Raw genomic sequence first — 16,919 nt, forward strand, 5'->3', positions numbered from 1 at the left:
AAGTGGCATTCTAATATCGGAAGGAAGAGCATTCCAGACGGCCGCAGATGCGCATCTGAAAGCGCAACAACAATGGCCAGCCAAAAGCTGCTGCGAGGATGAGCAGAGTTGGCGTGAAGGCAGTGTACAGATGCAGCAGTGAAGCATGCAATTACACCATTAAAATAATATGTAGACTAGGGGTGTATTCTTTAGACCGACAGTATGTATGAATCATTTACATGAAGAAGGATAATTTTTAGATCACTCATAAATATTACTCATTTAATACTATGCTCAATATGAATAAATTATGTATGCGTGTTGAACTTATTTCGCATCGTACATAGCCAACCGTGCAAATTTAAGTTGCGGGAAATTGATTATTCTGAAATTAAAGTGATGATTCTGGAGAAAGAGTGTTTACTGCACCGCGCTAAGAACTTCCCTACCCAAGTTCGATTCCCAGCCACAGGAATCAAAGTGAACTCTCTATTATGAGGGCTAAATGTAAGGGGGGGGGGGGGGGAGTGGAGACGTGGACAATAGAAAAAGATTATGGATAATGAAAAGCATACGTGGATTAAGATGTAAAACAACGTCATTCATGGTTGCCTACATGTAATGAGGACGAAGAAGACAAGAGTATGTGTTTTTATCGCTTTTTAAAGTGATCAGTTTAATTGTGGATGTGTGCGGTGACGTGTGTACCGAGTCACTGACCCTAGATGGGTGACGGGCAACTAATAATTAAACCAGCGTGCCCATAAAATAACTTTTATTTATTCTCAGGCAGAGTTACATCGCAACCCTGATAATCTGCCCACGGATGATTAAGAGTTAACTGTACATGTTACTTGATATGCTAGGCATGTAATGATGCATTCAATTGTCGATTAAAATACACTATTACGATCGATATAGTGTACAAAAAAAGTGTGCATGCGAGAATTGATTATGACTTTTACAAATAAACAATATAGAATGGGATAACGTTTTTATTTGGAAGTGGCCCTTCTTCCGAGCGCGTAAATGATATGTGCTATGAATTGGGATTATTATCAGAATCAGAATATGCATTTATACTGCAGTGGGAATCCGATGAGCCATGAAGCTCTTTTTCACAGATGTCCAGTCGGGGCTGGTAAGAACACTACAACAACAATCAATACAAAAACACGATGCGAGTGCAAAGGAAAGTAAACACAAATAAAACACTAAACCATTCCCATTCCTACCAGGCAAGCGCCAACTGAGGTATTAAATTACTTTTCAGAAGCGACCTGGCCACAAATGACAGCTCAACGAAGTGGCTTATCATTTGGGCATTTCAAGCAGCAAATTCATCTAAATAGTCTAAACGCATGTTTCTAAATGTGCCAAGTTTATTTAGTATATATATACTGTCCAGTAATACCATTGCTGATCACCCTGCGATATGAAAGACGAAGAAGAGCAAAAGGAGAAGGAGGAAGAAGAAGAAATAACACAGCACATTAATTAAAATTCTAGGCCTCGTTGAAGGCCGCGGGCATCCTTCCCAATGGTTCACCATAACATTGCGCACTCACTTTGTGAAGGGATCGTCAAAGCTTGCCAACAAGACAATCGTGCCTTCCTTGATCCCATTCAGGAACTCGATCAGTAGTTTTACATCTGCAAGAGAGTTTGTAATCCATGTAAACTGATGTAACAGTATATATGTGTGTGTGTGTAGTGACACCAATCGCACCTTACTTCAACAACACACATTTATTTTTGTCCCAGTTCCAATCGACACGCGATATAAAGACAGATTGTATTGCTAAAAATGATGGCCTGGCAAGCCTTTTGGCTGATGGATCTAATTGACCCACCCCTAATGGACACATCTGTGATTCTGAATTGTTATTTAAAAAAAATTAAATTCATATGAAACAGACACTTTACAAACAGACAGGCACTTTCAAACCTACAGCTTTAAAGAACTTAACAATGCTGCTGCCGAGCACACAGTTTAATGTTTTAAATGTCGCATTTGGAACAATATAAGTATTCATACAATGCAGCATTAAGTAATGTTTTCCTCAGGAAACAAACACGTTAATTGTATTATGCTGAATATTAACCGGTGATAAAATATGAAGAAATAGATTCACAGGTTTACCTCCTTGCCACATGTCAAAGTGCCCAGTGTTGGTCACCTGTCCCGTTTGTCCTGAGCAACAAAAACAAAAGACAAAGATCCCCCATATAGCCTTTAACAGACTGTTGGGGCAAGTGCTGTTAGCGAGCACCTATGCAAGCCGGCACGGCACACGAGGGGGTGGGTGACCAGCACCACGCCCGGCCGCCTTTATCTCCCTAGTGACGAGGTTTACACACCGCACTAGCTACTCACTTGAGGCTGAGTCGACCTAGGGGAGGCCCAGGACCGATTAAATTAATCGTCACCGGTGTTAGGCCGTGAGCGGTGAATCGAACTCCTGCGCCGGGTTCGTAGCGCAACGCGCTAACCACTACACCACCGCTCCCCGGTCCTGAGCAACACGCACGCATGTCCACACTCACTCGCTATTCAACACGACCAGGGACGTTCACGGGGCAAACCCGTAGAAGTGACCTTTCGTTGAACGGGAGAGGGGGGCCCACAGACGCGATGCCAAGCCACTGCGTAACGCGAAACGCAGCGGGATTATTATTTTTTGATCCGCTTTCTTCAACCGTTGGAATTCCGCTCCAGTTTCCACGCCGCGTGTGTACATCAGATCAAACAGGCTGCGTTGGCACACATCGCCTTAATTGTGCAAGTGGGTCGGGTTACATTGTGTCCAGCCCCCCGCACAGCTATTGACAGGTTAATATATCGAATGTAGCTTGTAAAAATTAAAAGGATACCGTAGAAGTTCGGTCGGCATGTCCCCATCGCCCGCCCATGCTACGTGGCTCGTTAAAGACCTTAACTTGACGCCGGCTCCATTGCGCCTTTGTTCCTAATCAGCTGGAATGAATTTAACTTTGACAGCATTTCTGAAGATTAATATGAATAAGGCAAGCATGGGGGGGGGGGGGGGGGGGCGGGCATCACGTCACAGTGTTTAGCAACCGGTGCGCTGCGAGCCCAGAATGTTTGGAAGGGTTGCGGTGTGTGCCGGTGGGACCACGAAAAGACGACCCCGTGAAATCAAGGGAGGGTTGCAACGTGGCCAGCAGATGGCGGTGTAGCAGAACGTGATCGTGAACTTGTGTGTGCTTCTGGTGACTGTCGCACATGCAATACCCCCTCCCCCCCCCGGGCCGCCGCCGCCGCACACAGAACGAAGTCAAACAACTCAAAGCGGCACCTTCCTGATAAAGCATCACGATGACTCAGAGGGAATCTTTCCTGGATGAAAAGTGGAATTAACATTGAAAAAATCTAATTCGGCAAAATTGCCATTAAAATGTGCCCCCTTCCTTAAACAGGCATTGGGTATTGCTTTTTTTGCGAGCAATCCTGAATCTGTGGTGGAAATAGCAACATTAGACATAGATCTTGTATTTAAGCAGGAATAACCCTATGAGCTATGAAGCTCTTTAACACTAGGCTCCACTTACCTGTAGTTTGGACCAGCATCTCCATGGAGTGATCACTGTTGATAAACCACTGAGTAAAGCATCCTCATTGGGTGGTTCTCATTCTCCTGAACCCATGGGGATGATGATGGAGGCGAACCCAACACTAGCTAAAATGAATAAATACACATTATAATTTCTCCCGTAGTTTTATCCTGACTGCGCCATCGGCATCATGTCATGAGACAAAGTTTCCAGTCGGATCTCTTGTGGAGAAGTGCAAGCCCATGGGGTAAGAGAATGGCCCACGGAAGCAGATACTACAGAGTTACTTCTAAGGTACCTACCAGTGACCTATTGTACACACAGTAGAGAGTAGCACTTCTCCACCCGACGAATTTAAATTTCGATTTAAAGCTTGGGCAAAAATTGGGCAAAATATAAGCGCAGAACTAAATTTTAAGTGATGGATTTTTTTGTTGCAGTCATTAGTGACTGTGCTGAGAACATTAGCTCACCTACACACGAGAAACCAATTTACTCATCGGCGGCTGCCTGGATGGGAACAAGAGTCATGCCAGCTCAGCGCTCAATCTCTGAGTCACCCCATCCACCTCCGCTGGACTAAATTTTAACTCACGTTCTCACAACTTCCAGTCTGGCAGTTTGCAAACTGAGCTACATCCTGTGCCGGCCAAGAAAACCACACATCTTGGCACCGATAAAGTCTTTGACCTATGCAAATTCTGATGCAATGGAACAGCATTTTGTGTTCAATGCCTAAGATTGTACTGTAGTGTGAAGTCCAAAGTCAACATACATACAGGACTTACCGTTAATTAGAGCGATATTTAATCCCACTCCTACGTTGTTCAGCACACTGCTCATCACACTGCAAAAATAAAAAAATGTATTAGTAGGTACGCAATTATTAAAATCCCTTTCCCAGAGATTCAAGGAATAGTTAAATCTAGTTCATAGCTTTATTCAAAAATGAATTAGTTTTGGTCTCATTAACCATTTTTTATTATTTCTCACTTTTTCAATCTCATTTCTCTATTAACCCAAATGTAACAGTAGCTAAAACAAAAATAATCGTAAATTATTGCTTTTGTCATGCACAATTTGAAAGATTGTGTCATGAGCTTAGCAATACGTTTTAAATAAAGCACCACATTGCTGATTATAAAATAGTACACCCATGTACATATACTGTACCTGTCAAGAGCCATTTTATAAATCCATGGCTGGATGAGGGCCTCCTCACACCATGTGGGGCATGGGAGCAATTTGACCATACTTCACCACGCAGGTCAGTGCGGGTTGGTGTCGGCAAGAGCAGACGCGGGAGCACGTCAGAGTACAACGATAGCTTTTGCTGCACTGCCCACTACGTAGCCCCGTAGCCTGTAGCAAAATGTGCATTGTGTCCAATAATTTCCATATACAAGCGCATTGATAATAATAATCGAGATGGTAATAGGCATAGTGTCGGTGATTGACAATTTGTATATCGAAACGGACGTTTTGAACACAAAAAGTCTAAATATCCTGAACAGCTGCGTAAAATAGCTGTTCGAGCGCAGTGTTTGCACTTAAATTGTATTCACGCTGCATGCTTGTCGAACTGATGTCATCGCTAAATTATTGCCCTTTCTGTATGGCGCCGAAGGGGCCCCCCCTTGGCGTAGGTGGAGGACTCTTGCCCCTATAACGACGGACAACCAACCAACCATGACTTTGTTGACGAGATTTAAAAAGTAGATCTTGTTTATCTGCTGAAACAAAAGCTGCTGCGTGTCAACGTTGACCGACTAACATAACAAATATAATGAGCACAAATGATAGCGAGCATAATTCATGAGTCGGACACATGGTTGGATCGAAGAGTCAGATGCATGGGGTCAGGGCGTAAAGTCCCTCGTGTTCCAGAGCCTGAACATGTGAGAACCTGGACAGGTGAGAGCCTGGACACGTGAGAGCCTGGACAGGTGAGAGCCTGGACACGTGAGAGCCTGGACAGGTGAGAGCCTGGACACGTGAGAGCCTGGACACGTGAGAGCCTGGACACGTGAGAGAACAAAGAAGCGTTTCCCTTCCTTTGGGCTCTCGAATGACGGCGTTGGTGAGTGCGTCTCCAGCCCGAGCTTCTGCTCACGTTTTGTTCCAGAAGCAGATGTTGGGACCCACAACGTCAGCTGCGCCGCTCGTGATGCGGAAGGCGAAGTTGTTGGGAGGACACGGCTTCTCCATGTCACAGTCATTCTTCACCACCATGGGGACTGCACGCACGCACGCACGCGCAAACGCAAAAGACGATCGCCCCCCCTGTTCCACCGGCGCATCCGAGCCAAACCAGCACAGCAGCCCTCATGGTACTGATGTTTCTCTACCGCCCACGTGATTGTGCCCAGCCAGAACCAAACCATGATACGCTGGCCTCATAAGGCATCTGAATTTGAGCGCCGGGGATCAAGCAGGGCCAGGGACAACGATGTGTCTGTTGCGTGTGCCATCAGTCGGTAACAACTGGGTGACAGCGACACCGCGTCTTCTCCGTGCGTCTTGAGTGTGTGCGAGTGTATATGTGTTGGTGTGCATATCAGTTTGTCTGTGTGTGTGTATGCATCACCGCATTGTCTATACGCATCCTGATATCAGCGGCACCGCTCAGATTTTTCAGCAAGAAAAAATAAATGTGGCACTTCCTGAGCCACCCCGTGCAGGTCTGCCATGGCAGATGAAGGGGGTGGTATTGCTAGTTCCATTCCTGGTCACCTTTGTGCTCATGTCTACACATCACAACAGTTGCTAAGTAAGGCTGAGTTGACCAAGCATAGCCCCAGGACCAGTTCAAAGCAGACTGCGACGTGATATTAATTGCATCCATTCGTGTGCAATTTGTAAAGGCGAGGTGACACAGACCTATTTAATTTAAAGATTATAATCCCTTGTTCATCATGATGTCCTTTTTACTTCTGTAAGGACAGTACGGGGTGATGTAGGGACAGTACGGCTCCCCGTGGCCATGGTTACTAATTAACGTGACGGAACAGACAGGGTCACGTTAGGGTAATGTGGGACCTAAGTGGTCACTAATGATGATTGATGCGACAAGTGTTGACAGGGTCGCGTGAGGGGAAGCACGTGACCTAACGGTCGTAAATTGTAATAAGGGCAGAGACGGACAGGGCCAGGTGGGGTGAGAGAGGGTTCGGGAATAGGGGCGTGGCCCGGTCGTGAGGGGGATAAGAGCCGGGACGAACCGGGGCTCTGGGCTGCTGTTGTGGGGGCACTGCTGTCTCCGTTGTCACCTGGGAGCGGGTCGTCTTCATTATCCTGCAGTGGGCACCTTGTACTCTTGGAAGGCTAGAGTTACATTGTCTCAGAATAGAGCTATTTACGTTACCCAAGTGTGTATAGTCACTCACGGTTACTCGTTAAGTCATCAGTGAGTCGTCGGACTTTATCCATAATGAATATACATATAACTGAACAAGACGGTGTCTCTGAGAGCTACATCACACTTCTGTGTCAACAGCGTTACGGAGATCACGTGACGTGAGGGTTCTGCCTTCGTAGTGAGGGTTGTAAGTTGACACTGAGGAGGGGGGAGGAGGCGCCTCGGCCCCCCATGTGGAGGTGGAGTGACGTTACCCGCTATTATTAATGGAGGGGGGCTGTTGGATGTGGAGTGATGTCACCTGCTCATGATTATTAATGGGGGGGGGGGGGGGTTCTCCATTCGGAGTGACATCCCCCGCTTATGATTATTAATGGGGGGAGGGTCCATGTGGAGGATGCAACAATGTTCATGATTCTTAATGAGGGGGGCTGGTCGATGTGGAGTGACGTCATGCGCGGGACACACAGACATTCATCGCTCATTATAGTAGTAAACATATTTTCCATGGTGCATTGCTTTGTTGATATGTTAAGCTAAAATGCCTTGTATTTCACATCTTCTAAGTGTTGGCCATTACTGTAAGGCACCTTTATTATTGTGAAGTTCACCACGAAACTCAAGACTCATTGAGACACCACCACTCCAACACACGCACACGAACGTGGACTCGCTCGCACAGAGCAAACAGCAACATGTGGTCACAAAGGATGCAACATCTAAATCAGCTCGGTTGCCACTCTGACTCTGCAGATGTGTTTCCTTTGCGGAAGAGAACAGTCAACCTTCGTAATCTCCAGCTAGGACTATTGGGATTTAAAGGTCTCACGATTGGCCGTTGAAACGTCCGCAGATGGAATTAATAAGGTTGTAGATTAATCTTCTCAGCGAGATCTTTCCTTGCCCATTGATTGCTTAGATATTAAGTCTCAATCCCAAGTGCCATAATGAATGTTCGCAGTGGATTTGAATGATCCCTTGGAATGAAAGGCGAAGCACTACTTATGTTCTAGTATCATGTCTGAAACACACAACTTGAAGGGAACTTTTTGAAATGTGCGTATGTTGAACTTCTATTGCACCGTACTTAGCCAACCGTGCTAATCGGGGGTGCCGGGGGAAGGACAAAAAACTAAACACAAAAAGCAGATAGAAAGAAAAGAGTTTTTAATCTAGATTAAAAAATAGTGTCCTTAATACAATCTGGGTGGCTCAGAGGTCAGTTTGCCGGCATCCCTTAAGAACCTAGGTATAAATCCGGGTTCAGCCACCCGTGATTAAATCGGGTTCTCAATTTTAGTGAGTTGATGGTCTCAGCCCATTCAAAATGACTGCACGCAAAAAAAATCATCATCTTAACTTTGATCTTCATTCAAATGTGCAAAAAATGCTATCTTTGAGAATTAATTTGGTTTGAATGCAAAGCTATTAACATCTTTAGATATGTGGATAAGGGGTCACTTGAAGAGTGATCTCAGAACTAGGTCTGTTTTATCTCCTTCCGTGGAATTTTTTTTTTAAATCACGGATGCCCTGCACGAGTTTCAAATGGCCGCTCGATTCCATCACGTAGCACTGACAGTGAATTTTTTTTTTATAAATTAAAAGCATATTTTTAAACCTGACATTTGCTCACCGTGGCATCTTTGCACCGCACACACTGCACCCACGCACAGGTCCAACCCTCACCGGACACGTACCAAGTTAACATTCCCTGAGGTACAACCACGGCCACAACAACCACATCATTAACTTGTACCAAGTTAATATTCCCTGAGGTACAACCACGGCCACAACAACCACATCATTAGCAGCCGCTTGTAGTACAGAAAACGAACCATGGTTTGTGGATTTGCTTGAATAACATGCACATGTCGTCAAGCGAATAGCAGCTGCCATTTGTTTACTTGATGTTTGGGGGGGGGCGGGGGGCGGGGGGGTGGTACTCACTCTGAGCAATTGAGTTCCTCAGGAAGGAAGTTCAGCAAGTAGGTGAATAACCTGGCCATGCAGATTGAGTGGTTTCCTCGTGAATACATGTTTTTTCTCTGGGTATTCCCATTTTGCCCACATATGAAAACACATTTAAAGAACATAATTAGCCGATTATGCCAAATTAGAAACTTACTGAAAATATGCCTTGAGACGCAGTCAGCCCTTTGTTGGTATATATATATTTTGAAAGCGGCTCTGTCTGTCCATCCGTAATGAGGGAGCCAACATTACTCTGATGATAATCATCTGCTATGCATTAAACTTTTGAATTACATTGCTTTGCTTTTAGGGACTTAACCGAAAGGAAAACGGCGATATTTTATTCAAGGGTTGCCCAAAACGTGGAGACACAAACGAGAGCAAAGAGATATCATGGCATCTTCTTGCCCGGATCAAAGTATGGGAAATGAGAAGACGTTTTTTTAGCCTTTTCTGGCAATAAAACAGATGTTAAGATGTTCAAACACCAAGGCATGAAGTCTGCATTAACCACGTAATTGTGGTGAACATGCAAACAAACATGCTCTAATAATATAAACATTGTCTTTGAAACTGATTTCAAGACAGCCTTCTGGAAATACACGTGCAAACGTATTGTGCCCCGATATGCTACCCATCAGATCGCATACCCTAAATAAATACTTCTAAAGACATGTTTCAACTCTTTACATAATCCACACATATGCAGACAGTTTTCCTACGTTGTGTCGCTGAAGCTATACTAACGAGCTGCCCAGAAACATTAAGTTTTCCAAACGCGCAATGTGCAACTCTAATAATTATCACCTTCAAATTGCTCCGAGCACGTAAACATAGCTGTTGTCACACTTGCACAATTCCCACCCTGATGAACAAACAAACTTGCGCTTTCTTTTTATCCAGTGCCTTCCTCGACACCCCCACCCCCTCCTCGAGACCCCCACATTTAAAAAAAAACATTTGATTGATATTTACGAGAGAATATAAATCGCGTGTTTTTTTATGCATTCATTAATGTGGGGCCCTAATTAAAATTATCTTGAAAATGTGGCACCGCCCACTCCCCCCATGGCAATCTTCTGGATCAATCTCCGTCTTTATCGGTACAGTGTAAACATGCTGGATAGCATTTGCTTAATAAATGTCAAACACTAGGCAGTTTTTTGCTTTATTTGATGTTTTGCCAATGACATTAAGCAACATAAGCGCATTGCCCAAATGTCATAATCAGTAGCAACAACGAGATTGAGCAATGGCATAATCGAACTCATTTGAATGCATAATATTTGCCTTGCAGGCGCTACGATGCACATTGGTGTCGGCAAAGATGAATCGATTCAAAATCCGCAATGCGTGCATCAAATGATGCAGGTTATACTCTAACGCTGTATCTACCAATCTTAATTTGAAGCTTTCGTGACCGCAGGAATCCATACTCTTTGGTTCGTTCGGTAAAGTCACGTAGGTAGAAATAAAATAAAATAAATCACGACGTTTCGATCGCAACACAAGCGACCGTCATCAGGCGGAACCGATACAGCAGGACAACTGTATCTACCATTTATACAAAAAATGTTTTTACTTCGAATGATACGGTGTTGCAAATGTTATCATCGAGTCCAATGGGAATACATCGACAGGGAAAAGAATAGGCAGAACAAGGCAGTGAAGGTAAAAGAGCAGATCCTGAAAATGTTTTCTTTGTTATTGCACCGGACACCTGGAATTCCATTGCTTTAAAACACGTCCTTGCTTATCCTTTTTGCCGATTTCTACTACCTACGTGGCAGTACTTTATTTCACGTTTTTTTGTTGCTGTGGACATTTTGGTGACCTGTGTCACTGGCAAACGTGACCATCCTTGTCTCTTGGGTTCTCAACTGATAAAATAAAGTAAAATTGAAACTTCTTGTACTTACTCATGCCACCAGGAGATCACCTCTTGAGGGTTTTTTGGCCTTCTCTTCCACACTGGTTATTAAATAATTCTGAAGTGGGAGTACCCACACTTTAACTCACCACTCAAAACCTAGCGATCGACTAATTCTGGGGTACCAATTGATACTGCTGGGTGGGAAGAGGTGGTAGCGGGTGTCTGTGAAAAAGAGCTTCATAGCTCATCGGATTCCTCCAGCATGATTCCAATTCTGGGAGATTTCAGAAACTTGCACCGTTGTTTCAACTGCGGTATCGGGGAGGTCAAGCCGGTGACCTCTGGATTGCAAGTCCAGTGAAAAGGATGCTGTCATAATGAGAAAAACATGTATTCTTTATTTCAATCTTGACCCTGAATCGTGACAATGTATTTCATTTTGGGAGTGAAGGGAATTGTGAAATACCAAACACTCAGGGTGCCAAAAGGATGGTCGCAGGTGGCTATACCTCATCATCAACATCCTCAGCCATGATCTACAGTGAGGGAAAAAAGTATTTGATCCCCCACTGATTTTGTACGTTTGCCCACTGACAAAGAAATGATCAGCCTATAATTTTAATGGTAGGTTTATTTGAACAGTGAGAGACAGAATGACAAGAAAATCCAGAAAAACGCATGTCAAAAATGTTATAAATTGATTTGCATTTTAATGAGGGAAATAAGTATTTGACCCCCCCCCCCCCCTCAATCAGAAAGATTTCTGGCTCCCAGGTGTCTTTTATACAGGTAACGAGCTGAGATTAGGAGCACTCTTAAAAGGAGTGCTCCTAATCTCAGCTTGTGGCACACCCACACCTTGGTGGCTACAACCATGTCTGCTATGGCTCAACCCTCAGTGGGTACAAAGGGCAGGGAGCCAGAGAGCTCGGGGCAGTGTGTTGGGGCCAAGATTGAAGCGCCAGTGAAGAAGGAAGGCCGGCTAGGATAGACCCTAGGACTCCTGTGACCGCTGCCCTTTTCAGGGTCGGCACAGCAAGCCAGTGGTGCGGCCCCAGAGCCCCAGAGCCGGAGTCCTTCTAAGGGCCGGTCTGGTGGGTGGGGTGCCGAGATCTGTGTCTGATCAGGGCCAGATCAGATAGCCTCCTTTAGAGCCCATAGCTGGAGGAATCGGGAGCCTAGAGCTTAGGCTAGATAGCCTGGGGTTATTCCTGAGTATATACGGGTGAAGGGGCTGCTACCCCTTCCAGTGTGACCCCCTTGTTCAATAAATAGTGCTGCCTCTACTCTGCCGTCTCCGTGTCCTGGAACCCACTACACCTATATAAAAGACACCTGTCCACAGAAGCAATCAATCAATCAGATTCCAAACTCTCCGCCATGGCCAAGACCAAAGAGCTCTCAAATGATGTCAGGGACAAGATTGTAGACCTACACAAGGCTGGAATAGGCTACAAGACCATTGCCAAGCAGCTTGGTGAGAAGGTGATAACAGTTGGTGCGATTATTCGCAAATGGAAGAAACACAAAAGAACTGTCAATCTCCCTCGGCCTGGGGCTCCATGCAAGATCTCACCTCGTGGAGTTGCAATGATCATGAGAACGGTGAGGAATCAGCCCAGAACTACACGGGAGGATCTTGTCAATGATCTCAAGGCAGCTGGGACCATAGTCACCAAGAAAACAATTGGTAACACAGTACGCCATGAAGGACTGAAATCCTGCAGCGCTCGCAAGGTCCCCCTGCTCAAGAAAGCACGTATACATGCCCGTCTGAAGTTTGCCAATGCACATCTGAATGATTCAGACGACAACTATGTGAAAGTGTTGTGGTCAGATGAGACCAAATAGGAGCTCTTTGGCATCAACTCAACTCGCCGTGTTTGGAGGAAGAGAAATGCTCTCTATGACCCCAAGAACACCATCCCCAGCGTCAAACATGGAGGTGGAAACATTATGCTTTGGGGGTGTTTTTCTGCTAAGGGGACAGGACAACTTCACCACATCAAAGGGACGATGGACGGGGCCATGTACCGTCAAATCTTGGGTGAGAACCTCCTTCCCTCAGCCAGGGCATTGAAAATGGGTCGTGGATGGGTATTCCAGCATGACAATGACCCAAAACACACGGCCAAGGCAACAAAGGATTGGCTCAAGAAGAAGCACATTAAGGTCCTGGAGTGGCCTAGCCAGTCTCCAGACCTTAATCCCATAGAAAATCTGTGGAGGGAGCTGAAGGTTCGAGTTGCCAAATGTCAGACTCGAAACCTTAATGACTTGGAGAAGATTTGCAAAGAGGAGTGGGACAAAATCCCTCCTGAGATGTGTGCAAACCTGGTGGCCAACTACAAGAAACGTCTGACCTCTGTGATTGCCAACAAGGGTTTTGCCACCAAGTACTAAGTCATGTTTTGTAGAGGGGTCAAATACTTATTTCCCTCATTAAAATGCAATTAAATGTATAACATTTTTGGCATGCGTTTTTTTCCGGATTTTTTTTGTCGTTATTCTGTCTCTCACTGTTCAAATAAACCTACCATTAAAATTATAGACTGATCATTTCTTTGTCAATGGGCAAACGTACAAAATCAGAAGGGGATCAAATACTTTTTTCCCTCACTGTATCCACTGCTTGTGTGAAGGTCTCCCGTAGCCAACCGATGAGCGTGGTTGACTACGTATGGTGCGAAAGAAGTTCACCGTCTCGTGATGTAAAAAAAATACTGTAGCTCCTGCACGCGAGCCAATTCCATTGCTCCATTTCCTCGTCTTCGAACTCTCGGGCGTGTTCACTTCTCTTGGCTGGCCTCAGTGTGTTGTGAATGAGGGGCAATTGGTACATTCACTTTTTGTAAATGATTATGAACATCAGCCCACAATGTTCTAAGTCTACCAACATAATTGGGCGTGTATCATCGATCATACCAATTATCAGCCAGAGGTGGGGGGGGGGGGGTCAGCTTTTTAATACACATATATAATGTTGCCCGACAAATCAGCTGTGCATGCATGGCGATACGTTTCAAAATGAATGAAAGTGCAGCTGCGCCTCTGACGCATAAACGCCGCGAGATAGCTCATCGGCGGCAGCTGAAATTACAATCGAATGTGAATCCCAATGTGCGCTCCCGCCGTGAAGGCGTTGCATAGGCAAATAAATAGGGCACCAACTTACTGGGGCTCGAGGCTTTCGCCGTTGTGCTGTTTATCTATCCGTTGTATTCTCGGCTTTCACCACGATGTTGTTCTATCGTTACATCGGACGTTTCGCTCCACGTGCTGCCGCGATCTCCATGGGCTGGGAGCGAAACGTCGGGACACCATGCGGTACAACCAAAAAAGAAGAGGACATCTGAGAGCTATGCACCATTTTTCTTTCGCAGATATGAAATGGGGACAGGTAGCCTCTTAGGGAGGTGCAATCAGATGCGTTTCTTCACAACGCTGGCCAGTGCAGCTCGGTGAAGCAAAGATACTTGAGTAGAGGACAGCACAACACTGGAATTCGCTTCACTGCCCCTCCGCTGACAACACAGCAGCAGCCTATAACAACCTGTTCTATGCACGGTGGTCACTCATTCGAGGGCTATCCAGGCTCAGGCCTTCTTAGCGTATCATATCTGATAAGATCGCCGCATTCCGGGCGATTTGGTAAAAAAAAATCAACAGAGTTAGGCACGTAAGATCACACAGTTAAGAGGAGGCAAATATCAGCGATTACTCAGGGAGAGAAAGGTAAAGCAACCTGAAGGCGAGGTAGCATATGAGAGGCCGAGAGAGTGAGACAGGATCTATCCATCTGGTGTCATAACTGAAGCTTAATATCGATGATAAATGATTTCCACCTTCTGTGATCTTCAGCCTCCAACTGTATCACATTGTCCAAATAATTAATCAGTTTTCTTTCTCTTCCCCTCCTCCTTTCCATTTTCCCTCACACAATCATCTTCGTCATATCTCCGGCCGTGACCCTATTAGGATATGCGCCGCATACGTCAACTTCCTTCTCACAAGATCGGATGAATGAGGGCACACGCCAGAGGAATAAAAGTGTGGCCAGATACAATCTCTGTAGTCGAACCCATTGGCGTGAGTTTAATATATATGTATCTAATTTCCAGAGAGTGTGCCCAGACCCCTGCCTCTGTTTCTCTCCGGACTCGGCTTACTGATTCTCATCACATGTTCTACTGCAAAGTGCCACTCGCCCATGGGGCGAATAATAGCTATGAAGTCAAACAGGATTTCATCAATGCAAATAGTCTTGTCGTTTTCTGAAGGCACTGTCTTTGCTAATTTTAGTTTTTTTTTTAAACAATCCAAAGTGTATCCTCGATACATATTTGCTGTTGGTGCACTTTCAGTTGCAGCTTACTAAGAGAATATATGATGCAATGTAAGAGGAAAATGTGGGTGGGTTTTTTTCAACAAATTAAATCTAACGTTTGACATTTTGTGTTCTATATCCTGCTTTGTTAAACGGTATGCACAGTCTGCACAGATGTGCAATGTAACGAAACACGTTTTGTATAAATATTGTGAAATATAAATCTCGGTAAAAAAAATGGAAAATATAAATATGCGTACACAAAACAGACTTGTAGCTTGCATTTGTTTTACCCGTTTCCGAGCTAAATGTTTGCTAAACATCTATGGAAAGAAGTGCGTTAGAAGCAAGTCAAAGAGTTACGTTAAAAAAATGAAGACATGCGAACAAGGAGTAACGAGAATTAAAAGTGGCAATGGGCGGCAGAGACGTGACGAGGACAACCGAAGAGGGGTGAGAAAGAAAAACGAAGTCCGGAATGGCGGCCGAACGACGGGGAGAGAAGCGGAGAGAGATCGCGAAGGAGTTCGCCGCTGGAGGACATCGCAGAGCTTGAGGGCCATTGACTGGAAAAAGAACAACGGAGGAAAGGAAGGAATGAAAGACAACGGTGGAGGCTTTTGTCCTGCAGTGGGGCGTTATAGACTCGCAACAACAACGCTACCACAGTCGGGCTTCATGCACGGAGTGAAATGTTTTCTTTCGGATTGGTTAGGCCAGCGGTAGGCAACCTGCGGGAGCCGGCTCTGTGACGACTGCTTCGTGACGTTGTTTATTAAGGACTCACCGTCTCGTATTCACCACACAGTGCATTGCGGCTCTTGGTATACCGAGCTGTTGTTTTTTTATTACCGAATTTGAAAAAAAAAAGTCTCTTCTTGGTTGCTTTGGTTGCCGACCCTTGCAGCCAGCGGCCAGCAAAGCACACGGTGTACCTTTGGAGTCAGCACCACACCACGCTGCCTTTGTCTTCCTACCCAGAGGGTTAACCTCGAGGCAACGGGGTGTTTATTTTAAGCAGAGTAAACACAAAAAGCCCATGGCATGTTATGAAATGCGTCATTAGCAACCGAACCTGGGTCTTTAATAATAAGTGATATATGGTGGCACAACTGTGCATAATTGAGAAACTGATAATACACAACAACTAATATTTAGTATGCGGAGCAACAGTTGTAAATCATGCTGGCAGTGGAGAGAACTCCAAACAGTGTTTAGCAATTCCAGTCTCTGATTACCAATATTTTCTCGCCATCTGCAAATTAAGCCACGGAAAACTGCTTATACCTAATAATATTCATAATAAAGGTTTTCAGGTTAGATCGCGTTATTTATAAATGTGTCGTAACCCTCCACCACCCGACACGGCCAATCAGCAAAAAGTGTCACGTTGACAAAAGACAAATAGTTCACTACTTTAGCCCACCGGTGTGTTGAAGAGTGAATCCACTTAAATGGAGTAGCAGGGAGCAAGTGAGGGCTTTACCATTCTGGCGAATTGCCCGATGATGCTGGATGTAATTACCAGCGAAACGTCGTACTCAAACTGTAAATGTTGTGGATTCACTCTTCAACACACCGGTGGGCTAAAGTAGTGAACTATTTGTCTTTTGTCAACGTGACACTTTTTTGCTGATTGGCCGTGTCGGGTGGTGGAGGGTTACGACACATTTATAAATAAACGCGATCTAACCCAAAAACCTTTATTATGAATAATATTGGTCGCGAAAGCCTACGTGTTAAACCACCTAATAATAGTTGGCAATCACGCAGAAAGAACATCAGAGCTATTTCGGAGATCCCTTGAAGCGACCGCTGATCCACACATT

The 16,919-nt window shown here is 45.0% G+C and overlaps 1 protein-coding gene across 2 annotated transcripts in view; it reads right to left on the bottom strand.

The window, feature by feature from the left end:
- LOC116949383 (protein FAM3C-like) overlaps positions 1-16,919 on the bottom strand; it is a 33,125-nt gene that overhangs the window by 3,496 nt on the left and 12,710 nt on the right. For both annotated transcript variants that reach the window (XM_032966650.2, XM_076072052.1), the window contains exons 5-8: positions 5,672-5,795; positions 4,347-4,405; positions 2,126-2,176; positions 1,551-1,635 (exon numbers count right to left, since the gene is read on the bottom strand). In XM_032966650.2, the coding sequence (XP_032822541.1) occupies positions 1,551-1,635; positions 2,126-2,176; positions 4,347-4,405; positions 5,672-5,795 (319 nt within the window). The remainder of the gene's footprint in view (positions 1-1,550; positions 1,636-2,125; positions 2,177-4,346; positions 4,406-5,671; positions 5,796-16,919) is intronic.

This window comes from Petromyzon marinus, chromosome 36 (assembly GCF_048934315.1).
Source record: "Petromyzon marinus isolate PM22_M1 ecotype Great Lakes invasive population chromosome 36, UKy_Petmar_22M1.pri1.0, whole genome shotgun sequence".
NCBI lineage: Eukaryota > Metazoa > Chordata > Hyperoartia > Petromyzontiformes > Petromyzontidae > Petromyzon > Petromyzon marinus.